The 15591-nt window shown below is 36.8% G+C and overlaps 1 protein-coding gene across 4 annotated transcripts in view; it reads left to right on the top strand.

The window, feature by feature from the left end:
- The first annotated feature begins 2660 nt into the window (after positions 1 to 2660).
- sgsm1a (small G protein signaling modulator 1a) overlaps positions 2661 to 15591 on the top strand; it is a 48194-nt gene continuing 35263 nt past the window's right edge. Inside the window, exons 1-2 of one of the 4 annotated variants that reach the window (XM_051894902.1) lie at positions 2661 to 2817; positions 2929 to 2972. In XM_051894902.1, the coding sequence (XP_051750862.1) occupies positions 2799 to 2817; positions 2929 to 2972 (63 nt within the window). In that variant the 5' untranslated portion in view covers positions 2661 to 2798. The remainder of the gene's footprint in view (positions 2818 to 2928; positions 2973 to 15591) is intronic. The other 3 variants (XM_051894900.1, XM_051894904.1, XM_051894903.1) reach the window with 3 other exon arrangements.

Genomic DNA, 15591 nt, shown 5'->3' with positions numbered 1-15591 from the left:
ACGTGCTTCAGACACAATCGAGGCGTTCCCCATAGTGTCGTCATCAGACGCATTTTGCCAGCGGCGAAGTACCCCGTTAATTTGCAGATCTCACCACCTACTAAGGGTAGAATAACTCAGTACTCAACTGACATATTCAATTTCATATTTGCCAAGACCCTGAGATTCTTGTTAGGCTATTCATCATATAGAAGCTGGGGACAGGTATGTGTTTACTGCTATTAAAATGGCTTCCATCCCCTAGTGGAGCAAAGTTGAAAAAAAAAAAAAAATGTGTTGAGGTTTTCCTCAAAAAGCCCACACGAATAGGATAAGTGCTGTCACGCGCAAGAGCCTTGAATTAATTAATTATGTATTCAATGACTCAGTTTTTGAATGATGACCAATAGCAGGTCTGTTGCTAATTTGCGGCTGTTATTCGTGGCTTGACATGGTGGCACGGTGGCTCGGTGGGTAGCACAGTCGCCTCACAGCAAGAAGGTCCATGGTTAGAGCCAGGAGTCCTTTCTGTGTGGAGTTTACATGTTCTTCCCATGTCAGTGTGAGTTTCCTCCGGGTGCTCTGGTTTCCCCCACACAGTCCAAAGACATGCAGGTTTGGTGGATTGGATTTGTCAAATTGGCCGTAGGAGTGAGTATGAGTGTATCCCAGCACGCTCAGTGCTGGGTTGCGTCAGGAAGGGCATCTGGCATAAAACCTGTGCCAAATCCATTGTGTGTGTGCGGATAATTTTGATGAAGCAGACCCTGCAAATGAGCGGGACTAAAGCTAGGAAAATATATATATTCATGGCTCGACATCTCTTCTCTTCTTTGAAGACGTGTTTACTGGCGCGAGGGCGCTAAGTCCCGCCCTAAATTTTTTCTTGCTCAAGAAGCTGTTTCACTCAGATATAGCCTACGTCACAATAGGGAAGAAAAGACTATCGCAACTTTTGTTTCATGCAGAATTTAAAACCATAATTTAACAAAGATAAATTCGCTGTTTTTAAGATAATAAAGCATAATGTATTTAGTTAACTGCCAAACATGTAGGCCTAATAATGTTCAATGCAAGCATGTTTGGTGCCACTTTTTACCTCAATGTCCATATGCTACAGGATCTATATATTTATAATCAAGTTCCTATAAAAAGTGTAACTTTTCACATTTTTTTACCCTTTTTTACTGTATTGGTTGTCTCAATGAAATGTAATTATACAAAAGTCTTACCTCAAAAATGAGGTGGCATTTCCCCCTGAGAGATGGTGAAAAGATCACACAGTTTCCCCAGACTTCACTCAATTAGTGCTGTTAATGGGGCCCTACAGTGTTGCTTAGCAACACATGTAGCTGCTGAAGATTTGGTCCTGTAAGCTTTTTCCAAATTTTTCTCTAAACTATTTCTCAATTAAATTTCATTCCGAAGTGAGAACATATTGTCTTTGTGCAGCAAGAGAGAGAGAGAGAAAACAGCGGACTTACACTAGGGAACAGGATGCACTTTCAATGTGGATTTAAATTGCAAACCTTTTGTTTTTTTCCAGCTCTTATGTGCAGTAGAGACTGATGAACAATACATTTGCAATATTTATTAATCTGTTAACGTTAGTTAATAAAAATACAACTATTCATTATTAGTTCATGTTAGCTCAGGTTAATTAAATAATATTAACAGATACAACTTCTTCTGATAATAATGTATTAGTCAAGGCTGTTTAACCTTGCCCAGGATGGCAGCAGTAGGGGAATCAATTTTATTAGCCCCTGCTGGTAGATTTCATAACTACATGCTGAAGCGGGCTAAAAGCCCATTGAAATGTGTTATGAATATTTTTTGCAAGCCACATATAAATCGCAAAAAATCATCAGGCTAAAGTAATGTCATTGTTTTTTAGTATCTGCGTGCTTTCGTGTGCTGTTAGTGTTTTGATACCCTTTATTGAGTCATTCTCAAACTATAGGATGTATTTGCAGGTTTTGTTTAAATTTATCGTAAAGAAATATTCACTTAATCCAGCGCTCTTCTTGATCTGAATAAGTAGCACGAGTGAGAAACTGCTCCAAACGATTCAGTGCTTGAGTGAGTTGTTCGAATCTTTCAGACTGAATCGAAAACTGATTCAGACAGCTTTTTAAAAGGGTACAGTAAAAAGAACCGATTCACAAGATAAGGGTGATCATTTACGACATCGATAGTTTTAAATAACAGACAAAAACAGCCCTTAATAGGCTTAATAGCTGAAACATTATCAGGAAAATGTTTCTCAAGTCGGTATACGGTGATCTCACTCGTCAGACAAAGATGTATCAGTAGAGCTTAATTGGAGCTCGTGCGATGAAGAAGTTTGTTCGCAGTGCCGCTGAATCTCGTTTTTCTAGACACAGAACAGTGACTCATTCAGTGAAGTGTGTATTCTTTCGGCAGCCCCAACCAATGAATTGCTCTTTTAAAACAGGTACTCATCCTATTTGGTCGTAGTCTGAAATCGAAACAGCCGAGACTTCAGTCTTCAGTAAACAAAAATGAGAATAATTCCTCCACTTTTTGTTTAAAACACCCATTCGTTTACAAACGAAACACCGCTTTATCTGAGCAGACGAATATGAATTCGAACGGATAGCTCACTCTAGGTTTATTATAAATCCTTGATACAAAGAGTTTGTCATCTCCACCTCTATAGGAAACTCTCTGGCAGGTCACGTGATCTCGCAGTAGAGCCTGCTGCCAGTCAGTGAAAGATCGAACCGCTTTGGCTTCATCCAGTCGAGTGCTGAGCGTCAGGGGAGTGAAGCGCGTGAGAGCTCAACACCAGAATCATGGCAACCACAACAGCAGGTGAGAATATTCTGCTTTCTTTTTTCCAAACACTTCTAAACCACAATATCACACGTTTTACTTCACTTATTTACATTTGATAATTAATTTCAACCGTTCTTTATTTCCTAGAAGCCGAAACCCGTCAGAGATTGCTGCGAAACGTGAAGAAAGAGGTAAGTGATAGTAAAAACAAATAAAGCCAAGTGAACATACGGCTGAAACGCCCTTTAAAACGTGACTCATGTTTCAAACATGTCTACAAAATGTGTGTGTAAGTTAACCAAACACTGGAGCTAACCTTATATCTGAAAGAAACCTGCCAAAGCAAGATAAGCATATCTTTATTCGATTTAATTGTTTGTATAGTTGTTGTATTGTGCAAAATTGGCGTTCCCGTTCTATGTAGCCTATATAATGAATTATTTATTAGTTTTTACGTCTATTTTTTCATGGATATGCTACAGCTGTTTGTCTTTTTCCCAATCAAGCACCTGTCAAACTTAACACCAGCTTTTATCACACTATTTATTTCTTTGCAAAGCATATTCGTGTGTGTCTGTTTTAATAAAATAGTGAGTATGAGTAGATTTGCAGGTTTCTGTTATATTATTATATTTAATACACTTATTTTAAAATAACACATTGGATTCATGTGCATTAAATATACAGACATACATTGTGTTCAAATGTAGGTTACTATTTATTCCACATCCCCATTTAACAAACCAGAAGCTTTCAATAATAAGCACTTTCTACATGTTAAAGCCAATCTCACTCCTCAGACTGACTGCTAGTCTTTAAAATACCTGTGTTTGTTCGTAGATGATCTTCTTTTGGAAATGTAAAATACAGCTTAAGGCTCACGGCATCTTTTGATTGATTTGTGCTATTGATTTGAGGCCAGTCCTATCTCCTTTGGCACCACAAATTGCATTGTATTTTTTTTTTTTTTTTGCCTTTCAGTCCTTTCATTTGATTAATAGGTTTCAATAATCCTTTTGGTTTAAGCAAGCAGTGCTCTCTCTATGTATTTGCGTGTATGTAAGTGTATGTTTAAGCATTTGCTCAATGGATGAGTTTTTGTATGAATTTGAGTGTGAATTTGTAGATGATTTCCTAGTATTCGAATGTGTCCTGTACTGATTCTAATTTGATTGGTTCACTATTATGAGTTGCGATTGCAGTCACTGATGTACTTATCAGTCCTGTGTGGCAATGATTCACTGGTACTGTGGTTTATTAATATTTTTAAATGCAAAACTCACAGCTTTGTGCCAAATGACAGAGTATAGTCCATGCACCAGCCTTGTTGGATGAATTTTACATCTGTGGTGATTTTATTTTATTTATTTATTTTTTGCGGAGGTTGGGCATCTCAACTTGAGGTTCTTGGCAGTCAGAGCTTTGTCCATAATCTGTCATTGTATTGTGTCTCAGTGTATACCAGTAGATGACATTTTGGCACTTGAAACACATTATTATGATGACTGGAACAGCTAATCAAGAAGAGTGGAGGGAGGTGAACTCTCACCCTGCGCTGTATGGTGCTGCTCATAATGACAAAGTATTCTTCATCCACGCAGTGTTTACAGCATGGCTGCCTGGAACCTGCCACGTCTAGAGTCATTTGGCATTTACAGTGCACGTTTACCCTTTTGCAGCTGTTAACTAAAATTATGGCAGATCATTATTACAGATATTACATTGCTGATATGATGAGCATAACAAAAAGGCTCATTCTGTGTCTTGTCACTATCTGTCTGTGATCTCTCTCTCTCTCTCTCTCTCTCTCTCTCTCTCTCTCTCTCTCTCTCTCTCTCTCTCTCTCTCTCTCTCTCTCTCTCTCTCTCTCTCTCTCTCTCTCTCTCTCTCTCTCTCTCTCTCACACCTGTGTTGACACAAGGAAAGGGTCATGCGCAGAAAGCCTTTCCACACTCTACCCAGCAGCCCACCATTTGTTTACCTTTCTTGCTCAGCTTCCTTTAACGCAGCTAGTTTAATCCATTGCTTATCGGTATCCTTAAAGAACCTCTTTATCCATCTTAAACTGAAATATGGATGTTTTTGTGTTTCTAATTTTTGTGTTTTATGCAAAGTTATTTAATTGATATGAAAGCTGGTTTTGAAAAAGTGTTTTTAATAGAAACATTATTTTTTTTTTAAATTAGACTTAAGCTATACAGTAGTGAAGACTACATGTTGTGGCAAATCATAAGAAGTTTTGAATTATCGCTTTGTTCTTTTCCTTGCAGATGTAAGGACCATGTCTAGGCCTACATGGTATCTGCATCTATTTTTTATTTTTGCATTTTATGCACCGATTTGGAGAATTCTTAGGGATGTATGTACTGTATAGATGGTAAATGTGTTGCTGAAAACTACTGGTTCTACAGTAAAGTAAGGATTTTGTATGTGTGATCAGCATTATAAGGCTTTCTCATTGTTCATGGCAGCACTGAAATCCTACACAGAGTCAATATTGTTTTTGTGCTTAATTAGCATTTATTAAACAATAGATTGAATAGCCCCAGAGTCTAGTAATATTTCATAAGGGATTCAAGAGATTTTAACCATTTCCAAGATTGAACAGATAGTGTCGTTTTTAAAGGGTTAGTTGACCCAAAAATTATCCCATAATTTACTCACCCTCAAGCCATCCTAGGTGTATATGACTTTCTTCTTTTAGTCAAACACAATATTAAAAAAATATTCTGGCTCTTCCAAGCTTTATAATGGGAGTGAATAGTAGCCCAAAAAAGCACATCCATCCATCATAAAAGTAATCCATTCAGCTCCAGGGGGTTAAAAAAAGGCCTTCTGAAGCGAAGCGATGCGTTTTTGTAAGAAAAATATCCATGTTTATAACTGTATAAACTGCAATAACTGGCTTACACGAGTCTAGTTCCAGTCAAAGAGTGACCTCTAACCTGACCCATGATCGTATTGACGAATGCGGAAGCACAAAGGATAGAGCAAAACAAAACACCGGTCACAAATTAGAAGTCTATAACTAGAATGTTTAAAGAGAAATGTCAGAGGAGCTTGAGTTTGTTGCCCATCTCTATTTGTTTGAACCACGAGAGGCGTCTACTCGCACCTAAGGTTACGCTACGCCTACGTCCTACGTCATATGCTGGATCCTGACTCTCTCGTGAACGTGCGGACAGACGTTACCGGAAGCTAGTGATTATAGTCTATAATGTTATAAATCAGAATATTTTTCTTACAAAAATGCATCCCTTAGCTTCAGAAGGCCTTTATTAACCCCCTGGAGCCGAATTGCTTTTATGATGGATGGATGTGTTTTTTTTTTGGGCTTCAAAAAATGGTACCATTTACTCCCATTATAAAGCTGGGAACAGCCAGAATTTTTTTTTTTTTTAATATAACTCCGATTGTGTTTGACTGAAAAGAAGAAAGTTATATACACCTAGGATGGTTTGAGGGTGAGTAAATTATGGGCTAATTTTCATTTTTGGGTGAACTATCCCTTTGAGGGGGTCACAAGAGATCATGTAACATGCCTCATTGTTTTCAGGAACCAAAACAGACATTATCTCAATTACAACATAGTAAAGGAGATCAAATCATCCTGTTTTTTTTTCCCCCCGGTTATATATTTTTATGGAAAAAAACCATCTGTTAGAGTCCATCAGCCAATTAATCACCATGTTCTGGGAGCAGAGACCAGTCTGTGAATGTGTTGTTACAAAACAACTCTGCAAGATGTTATTTCAGTGTGTGCAAAAAACACTTAAACCTCATGCCAAATATCAGCATACCAAAAAAGCTTGTTAAAGTGTCGAGCCACTGAGAGTCATTTATTCCTAATGAATTTGTAAGTGATTAAACAGAAAACATATTATGCTGATGTTGTTGAGAAGAACTCTTCACAAATGTGCTGTATTTAGACTGTTTGTATTAAATCTTCCAGGTCTACCATCTCTGAATACCAACTCCAGTTGAATCAAACATTATTTTACATATAGCCGTATACAATTTTTTGTTTCAAATGTATAGATTCTATTCATTTATATCATGTTTTACTTTTATTTATTTTATAAATTAGTTTTTATAAGATTTTACCCTTTCTTTAGACTCCCTTATTTGTTATAGTTTATAATAATGTACAGTTGAAAAGGATATAAATGCTTTTTAATGGTGGATCATGCACAGGTGAAATGGCATAGAATTCAGGTCACCTGGTAGTAAAACATGAACTTAAGGAGATGAAATGTTTCTTCCAGATCATCACTGATGAGTCATATGTCTGCAATGGTACCAGGTCCACTGTACATTCATTGCTTTTGAGATCATTTCAGGATAATATATTATAAAATGTCATTTAGCAATGCTCAGTGCCATTATCATGTGTGTGTTTTTTTTTTTTTTTTTAACTAAAATTAATTCCAAAGTAATTAAATTAGAGTGGTTTTATATATATATATATATATATATATATATATAATATATATATATATATATATATAATATAGTGCTCCGTATAAATGAGTACACCCCCTAACATTTTAAACAATATCTCAATGAACACAAAAACAATTTCTAAAATGTTGACAAGACTAAGTTTTATATAACATCTGTTTAACTTATAAAATGAAAGTAAGGTTAATAATATAACTTAGATTACACATTTTTCAGTTTTACTTAAATTAGGATGATGCAAAAATGAGTACACCCCACAACAAAAACTACTACATCTAGTACTTTGTATGGCCTCCATGATTTTTAATGACAGCACCAAGTCTTCTAGGCATGGAATGAACAAGTTGGCGACATTTGGCAACATCTATCTTTTTCCATTCTTCAAGAATCTCTTCTTTTATAGACTGGATGCTGGATGGAGAGTGATCAACTTGTCTCTTCAGAATTCCCCATAGGTGTTCAATTGGGTTCAGATCAGGAGCCAATGAATCGCTTTCACCCTGTTCTTCTTCAGAAATGTGTTTAGGATCATTGTCATGTTGGAAAAGTGCACAACGACCAAGGGCACAGAGTGATGGTAGCATCTTCTCTTTCAGTATAGAGCAGTACATCTGTGAATTCATGATGCCATCAATGAAATGCAGCTCCCCGACACCAGCAGCACTCATGCAGCCCCACATAAGGACACTGCCACCACCATGTTTCACTGTAGGCACTATGCATTTTTCTTTGTTTTCCTCACCTTTGCGACGCCATACAGTTTTGAAGCCATCAGTTCCAAAAACATTTATCTTGGTCTCATCACTCCAGAGTATAGAGTCCCAGTAGTCTTCATCTTTGTCAGCATCGGCCCTGGCAAACTCTAGGCGGGCTTTTTTGTGGGCTTTAGGAGAGGCTTCTTTCGTGGACGGCACCCATGTATGCCATTCCTCTGCAGTGTACGCCGTATTGTGTCATGGGAAATAGTCACCCCAGTTTGGCTTTCTACTTCTTTAACTGCAGTGAACTTGCATGCGGATTTTCTTCAACCCTTCACATCAGAAGACGCTCCTGTCGAGGTGTTAACTTCCGTGGACGACCTGGACCTGGATGTGAGATGGTTGCAGTTCTCCTTTTTTTTTTTTTTTTTTACATTTTTGTACCATTTTTGCTACAGTATTCTGACTGATAAGTAAAGCTTTGCTGATCTTCTTTGTAGCCTTCACCTTTCTGGTGTAAAGAAATTATTTTCTTTCTCAGATCTTGTGACATTTCTCTTCCATGTGGTCTCTCTCTCTCTCTCTCTCTCTCTCTCTCTCTCTCTCTCTCTCTCTCTCTCTCTCTCTCTCTCTCTCTCTCTCTCTCTCTCTCTCTCTCTCTCTCTCTCTCTCTCTCTCTCTCTCTCTCTCTCTCTCTCTCTCTCTCTCTCTCTTTTTACAATAAGGTTTCATTAGTTAATTTATTAGTAACTAGCATGGACTAACAATGAACAAAACATTTGTTACAGTACTTAATGTTAGTTAACAAAAATAACTAATGTTAACAAACGTAACTTTTGATTTTAATAATGTATTAGTAAATGTTGAAATTAACATTGACTAAGATTAGTAAATGCTGTCGATGTATTGTTTATTTTTAGTTTGTGTTAACTAAAGTAGTTAAATAATGAAACCTTGCTGTAAAGTGTTACCATTGTTATATTATTTTAGCATTATTATATTAATTTTTATAGTATTTTTTATTATTATTATTATTATTATAGTATTTTATTTTATCAGACAAACATTAAAGCCATAATGTAGAAAAGATTATCTTTTGCTTTTCTTTTTGGGTTTGTCATAACTTAAGAATGGCACTAACAGCAAAGCCCAATTTTATCCCCACATGAAATATTTGCTGTGTCCGAAATCACGTACTATATAGTAGGCACTACTTACTTTGTGCCTGGAAAAAAAAGTATGTTATAGAATGAATGTGTGTAATATGAATGAAATTCGGACGTACTACATCCGCCATGTTGTCATCGTCATGTGACCTACGGCCTCAGTTGCGTTGCTTCACTTCCGTTCACAGATTCTCTCCCGTGGCCTCATGTGATAGTAAAGTGTCCATTGTATACACACTTCAGAATTTCGCCAGAAGTAGTAGGTCATCAGGGTACTTTTCGCCCACTGTTTTATGAGTACTGTGAATTCGGACATACTACTCGACTCACATACTGTTTTTCGCCTACTATATAGTATGGAAGTGGGCATATTTGGATGTAGCAATTGAAATGCTTTTTTCTTTAAAACACAGGGGGGCAATAAAGGAAGATTCGGAGTAAAGGTCTGCACCTGATCATCGGCTCATTAGGAGATAGGTCTATCAACTGAGCTCAGTGTGTCAGATAAGAAAGACATACAAGATGTTCAGTGCTGACTGCGAAGCCCATTCAGGACCAGGATCGAAAACATTTTTTTTTTTTCGTGTATGAAGGAAGAAAAAGAGGGAATTTTGGTAAGGTGTAATAACTGACTAACAGCTTTTTTGCTAAGTAAACCCACAAAGATAATGACTGTCTGAGTTGAATTTATTTGTAAGAAGAAAGGAACCGCAGAGTGCAACAAGAGAAATGATACTAGCACAGCTGCATAGGAAATCGGGTTGCCTTGGACAACAGTCAATTATACAGTTTTGTGGTCATTATGCAAATATATATTTGGCTGCAGAATGTCTCAAATTACCATAAAAAGGCATTGCAAGGGCCTAGCTGTTTTTAGTGAAGCAGATAAAAGAATAGATCAGTAGTGAACATCATTTAATGTGTAGTGATGGAACTGTTCCATCAATAATCACATTAGCATCTAAAAGATGTACATGGATCTCCTTTTAGTAGTAAAGTAGTCAAATTTTAGACAGTCGCTTCAGGATATATGTGATAGTCCTGCTGTGCATTAACACATGCATGTATGCATCATGGGAAATGTGTTGCCCCAAGAAACATGAAACCTATTCCTGTAGAGCCATATGGACTGTGGACTGATTTAGATCAACACCACCCACAGAGCATCTCTGATGGTGTGAAACATTAACTATATATTTTATATATATACCAGGCAAATGCATTTCTTTTTTCAAAAGCTCACTTTGGCATCATTTCAATGTTTTGGTCTCTCCTTTGTGTACTATCAGCATAACTAACTAATTAATTAATTAGCAGCTATGTCATACAGTATAATGCATTTTGCTATACAAAAGATTTACATGCTTAATATGATTTATTAACGCACCATGTGGCAGTATATATATATATATATATATATATATATATGTGTGTGTGTGTGTGTATATGTATATGTAATATATATATATATATATATATATTTTATTGCTCCCAGAAGGTTGTGGTGTTACAGCATCTAGATTACAGACCTAGATGGCACATGATAATGAATATCATATGAATAATAAAGGAGGTTTGGGTCCTGGCACCGGGCAGGATGCTTTCCAGGGCGCTGGGACTCTTTCTAGGTCAGGCTGAGGTTGAAGTAGCAGTTTGTAGCATTAAGCACATTGGCATGTTATAACTCTAAAGGCCCATTTGCTCCGAGGACGATAACTATAACAAAAAATATATAGTTTGAAAAATTGAGTCCACACCACAACTATAACAATAACGGCACAGAGAAATGATATCATTTGAATCACTTTTGGGATTTTTCCAGATGAATGATACAAACATTGACAGCCACTCAGAATACATCCTGCTTTAAAGAGCTCAAGCATTTAAAGCAGCAGTCAACAGAACTGCAGCTCACGCTTAGAATAAACCAGGGGCGTTTCCTCTGAGGAGGCAAGGGAGGCAGTGCCTCCTCAAAAAAAAAAAAAAAAAATAGGATGAGAAAATAATCCATATTACATATAAAACAACACAAATATTACAAATTATGACATTAAAAAGAGCGCAAGTCACTCGTATTTCTAAAGGAACACTGCCCAACAGCGACACCCGCAGGTAACATTACAGCAGCAGTCATGCCTCCTTTTCCACTCATAGAAAACCATTAGACCCCCTATAGCGTGCGGTGGGTTTTGTGGGGGGTAATTGAGAATGAACGGGGGAAAGTCACGTGAGAGGAGGCAATGCCTCCATCGCGCTATGATTGGATGTAATTGGTTATGATTGGTTTGTGCGATAAATCCCGCCTCTTGTTTACGTGCACGTTCCACGCGTCAGTTTGAATGAATAAATGATGGCGTCAATGGGAAGACTAATTAAAAAAGTAAGTAAACAAATCACCCAGTTAGATATCACTGCTTTGTCACGTCAAAGTCAAACTTAAAATGGACTGAAAACATGATGACTCCGGGGGTTTTTAGTGCAATCAGCTTGGTGACATCTTCGTGTCTGTGACAGACGGTGTTTATGGAGCATGACTGATGATCCAAAATAGCCTAAGTTGACTATTAAAAAGAAAAACATCAATACACAAATAAAATATATTGTTTAAATTGTTACAGCCTTTAGTTATTATTTTGGAATGAATGTAGAAATGAATGAATGGAATGAATTTACATTTGATTCATAAATAAAAAATGTGCCTCATTTCAGAACACCACTGCACGTCACTGGAATAAACAGAATGATATTATCCACTGGTCTGGATGCTAATATAGTTATCTTTGTAGTTCATTCTTGGTGTGAACGGGCCTTATGGCCCCGGGTTCTAAAGTATTACATTTTTGTGTTTTAGAAACTCTGGCAGCAGTAAATGTCAGATAATGCTAATATTAAATAACACCAAATGAGAGTCCTGTGGATTTGTTTTCCATTGACAGCATTGAAGTATGATTGGGACTGTAATTACTTTCATTGTGTGAATGTGCCTGTTCTTACTGAGTAGTGTAATAATCAACTCAACCTCTTAGCCTTTCAATTCACACGTTCGCTCTCTCGGCGCGGTGAAGTGTGGTAATATGTGCCAAATCATTTTTGTGCTGGTGGCATAACTAGTGGTAAATGCCATTTCTGTTCAAAGTCTGAATTGTTTATTGGGGTCTGCTCAGAGTTTAAGCAACAGTTCAATGTGGTGCCAACACATTTGGGAAGTAACTTGGCAACCCAAGCTGTGAGACTTTCCATGCTATCTCCATGGAAACCTTTGTCATGCTGCCGAGACATCAGGGACTACCGAGCTCCAAATAGACCCCTACAGCCTCGCTCTCTCACACACACGCACGCACTACAATGTCTCTACAATGCACACTACAGCCTAAATGAGGCTGATCAATAAGAGTTTAGACACCATTAGTAAAGTACTGATGGATTAGCATTGATGGATTTATTTGCTCTTATCAGTGATCTTTAATTACGCCATGGCAGTGCCCTCACTGATGTATGAATGTTGTTTTCTTTTTGTTTGTTTTCATGTGGCATTTCTTGATATACTTAAAGGGGTCATATAATGCCACTTTTACAAGATTTAAAATAAGTCTTTGATGTCCCCAGAGTGTGTATGTGAAGTTTTAGCTCAAAATATCCCACGGATCATTTTTTATAGCATGTTAAATTTGTCACTTTTTGAGGGTGTGTGTCCCTTTAAATGTAAATGAGCTGCTGCTCCTACGAAGAGGGCGGAGTTTCAAGAGCTCGTGTTAGCAGCGCCGATTAACTCAGACTCAGTGAAAATGTCAGAAAATGTTCAGCCTTTTATGTTCAAACCAGAGTTGGACAATGATGGAGAGACTCAAGAAGTGACAACATGTAGAATGCAACAGGACGTTTCCGAATGGTTAGTTGCTTAATTTATGTAGCTGATGTGGAGTTAACTATCTTAAAGTTATTGATTGCATATTCTGTCATGATGATCTATAAATGGCTTGTGTGGGAACTGTTGTAAGATGCCTACAGAGCCAGAGAATATATGCTGCATAGTTTAGTTTAATTACGGTTATAATTTGTCATGTTGTCATCTTGCTTTTATGACATGCTATTGCACTTGTACTGTATTGCAATAACATGGCCTCACCCCCTTTTGTTGCGTGTTCTTGGGGGCAGGGTTTATGTAAATTTTAAGGTTAGTGATGTCACCAACCCAGGAAGAAGCTCGTTGTAGTCCTTAAACAGAGAATTCTTTAAAAGAAAATATCTCCCTTTCCATTGAACTTTTGATCGTCGTAACTTTGCAGACATTGTTTATGCTCTAACAGCAACATTACACACAAACTAAATTTAAAAAAGTGAAATCGCAATGAACCACCCCTTTAAAATATTATCTCTTGAAGAAATTATCAAAAGGCTCCAGTAGGGATGCTCCAAACTATAATCTCTTTTCTTGATTGTGGTAGCAGAAGTCAGAGTATCAGCCAAGTGAGTCTAGTCAAGTACCAATCTGATATCAGAACAGTTTTTTTTTTTTTTTCTTGATCAATTTAGAATATTTACATGAATATTTACATGTGCAACCACATTGATTGATAGAAAAACACGAGATAGATTTCTAGTTTCAACATTATTTGTTCTTCAGATATTCCTCTTTAAATAAAAAAAGTATCAGCTGTATGCAAAGTGACCCGCATTTGGTTTTGGACCACTGAAAATGTGTGCAATTTACCAATTTATATAATAGCCACATAAAGATCTCCATATCTCTGGGGTTGAACCTTCGAGGGCCTTTAAAATGAAGATTTCAAAAGTAAAGTTTATTAAGAATGAGAATCTAAAAGGATATTAAGATATCTTTAATACTTCTTAAGGCACAAAAGGCATGCAAGGCATGCAATCAACAGGCATGCAAGCTTGAGGCAAAAAACACAAGCTTCCATTTTTGAACCATCACCGTTGGCATATAATGAAACAAAGATTGCTCAAGTCAACAGCTATTACTAATAGACCTACCAATCTTTGTGTAAAAATAAAATAATGATGCTGCCATCTTTCTAAAGTCATTTTTACACCCCTGTAAATTTGCTCCAAATCTCAGGTGAAAATTGTCATTTTGACCCCCCTCTACAAAATAGTGGATTACTCCATTAATATACATTTGTGGCATTTAATACTTTAGCTTTCATCACTATTTTTATTTGTCTTTCTACAGAAAAAATATTAACAAAATAAAAAAATTGAGCCGGGGCCCTCTGGTTGAGTTGACACTGAATGACCCTACTTTATAAAAGCATTAATTTTCTTAATGAAAACCCTTACTGGCCCCAAACTTTTGAATAGTAGTGTAATTGTAACTTGGAAGTCTTGGAATAGTGTGTAAGTTGTATCTACTAATTTAATGATGTTTTTATGACTAACACACACTATTTTGAATTGGTTACATTTGACTGATACCAGATCCACTTAAAAAGGTCAGTATCAGTGCATCTAAACATCTCAGCCACAAAGTAAGAGCTTTCATGAACTTATAACCTCCCGAAAGATGCACTGAAGAGTTCATCAACAAGGCTGCCTGGTATGCTGTCCTTCAGCTCAACTCATCAGTCCAGCAAATATTTTTTCCTCTTCTCATTCTAGTGTATGCAGACTCCAATTGCATGTATTGATTGAAAATGCATGAAACATGACTCTATACCATTCTTCCACCTCTACTGAAGCTGCACATTTTGGTTAGTCAGTGGCACGCAGCAAGCACCACTAATGATGATGATGACTGAAATTTCTCTCTTAGATTCTCTTTCAGATGTCACTTTACAGTAATTTCATGTCTTACAAGGGAGAGAAAAAACTATAGTGCACGGGACACTGTAGAGATGTTAAAATGTCAAACCACCCTTTATAAACTGTTCAGTAAAATTGGTGCTTTGGCAGCATCATAATCTTCTTAGTGTCACAAAACTCATGCCTGTTTCTAAAAATAACAGGTTTTTGTTCTGTGGTTGTACTTCTGATCCTCACCTTTGTGAATCAATGAGTGCAAGTCATTTGGTCTCTCAGCGAATGAGTTTCCTTTTGCGTCCTTCTCTCTCCCTCTCTGGAGGTATGGATAGGTGTGATTCTATAGTATGCAGGAGGAGAAACGTTTACCTCCAGTGTTATTTATAGCCTCAGGTGAGTCATACATGGTGTTTAAACTCTTGAGGTTAAGTTGATGAGAACTGAGTTAAGCTGCTATGTTTTGAATATGAAAAAGAATGTGAGGAAAAAATCAATACACTGGATTAGATTTCACCATCTGTGTCAAGTAGAGTGGATTTAGAAAGTCTTTTTCAATAAGTAAAGCAAAATCTTAATCAGAATAGTCAACATTAATCTCTTGGTTTGATGGGTGGTTTGAGATTAAGTAGTTTAAGTAGTAGTTATATATATATATATATATATATATATATATATATATATAATATATTATATATATAATAAAATATAATATATATATATATATA

The sequence above is a fragment of the Ctenopharyngodon idella genome, chromosome 5, assembly GCF_019924925.1.
Source record: "Ctenopharyngodon idella isolate HZGC_01 chromosome 5, HZGC01, whole genome shotgun sequence".
NCBI classification, from domain to species: domain Eukaryota; kingdom Metazoa; phylum Chordata; class Actinopteri; order Cypriniformes; family Xenocyprididae; genus Ctenopharyngodon; species Ctenopharyngodon idella.
The sequence above is the reverse complement of the archived record's forward strand: the minus strand, read 5'-3'. Positions and strand labels throughout refer to the sequence as shown.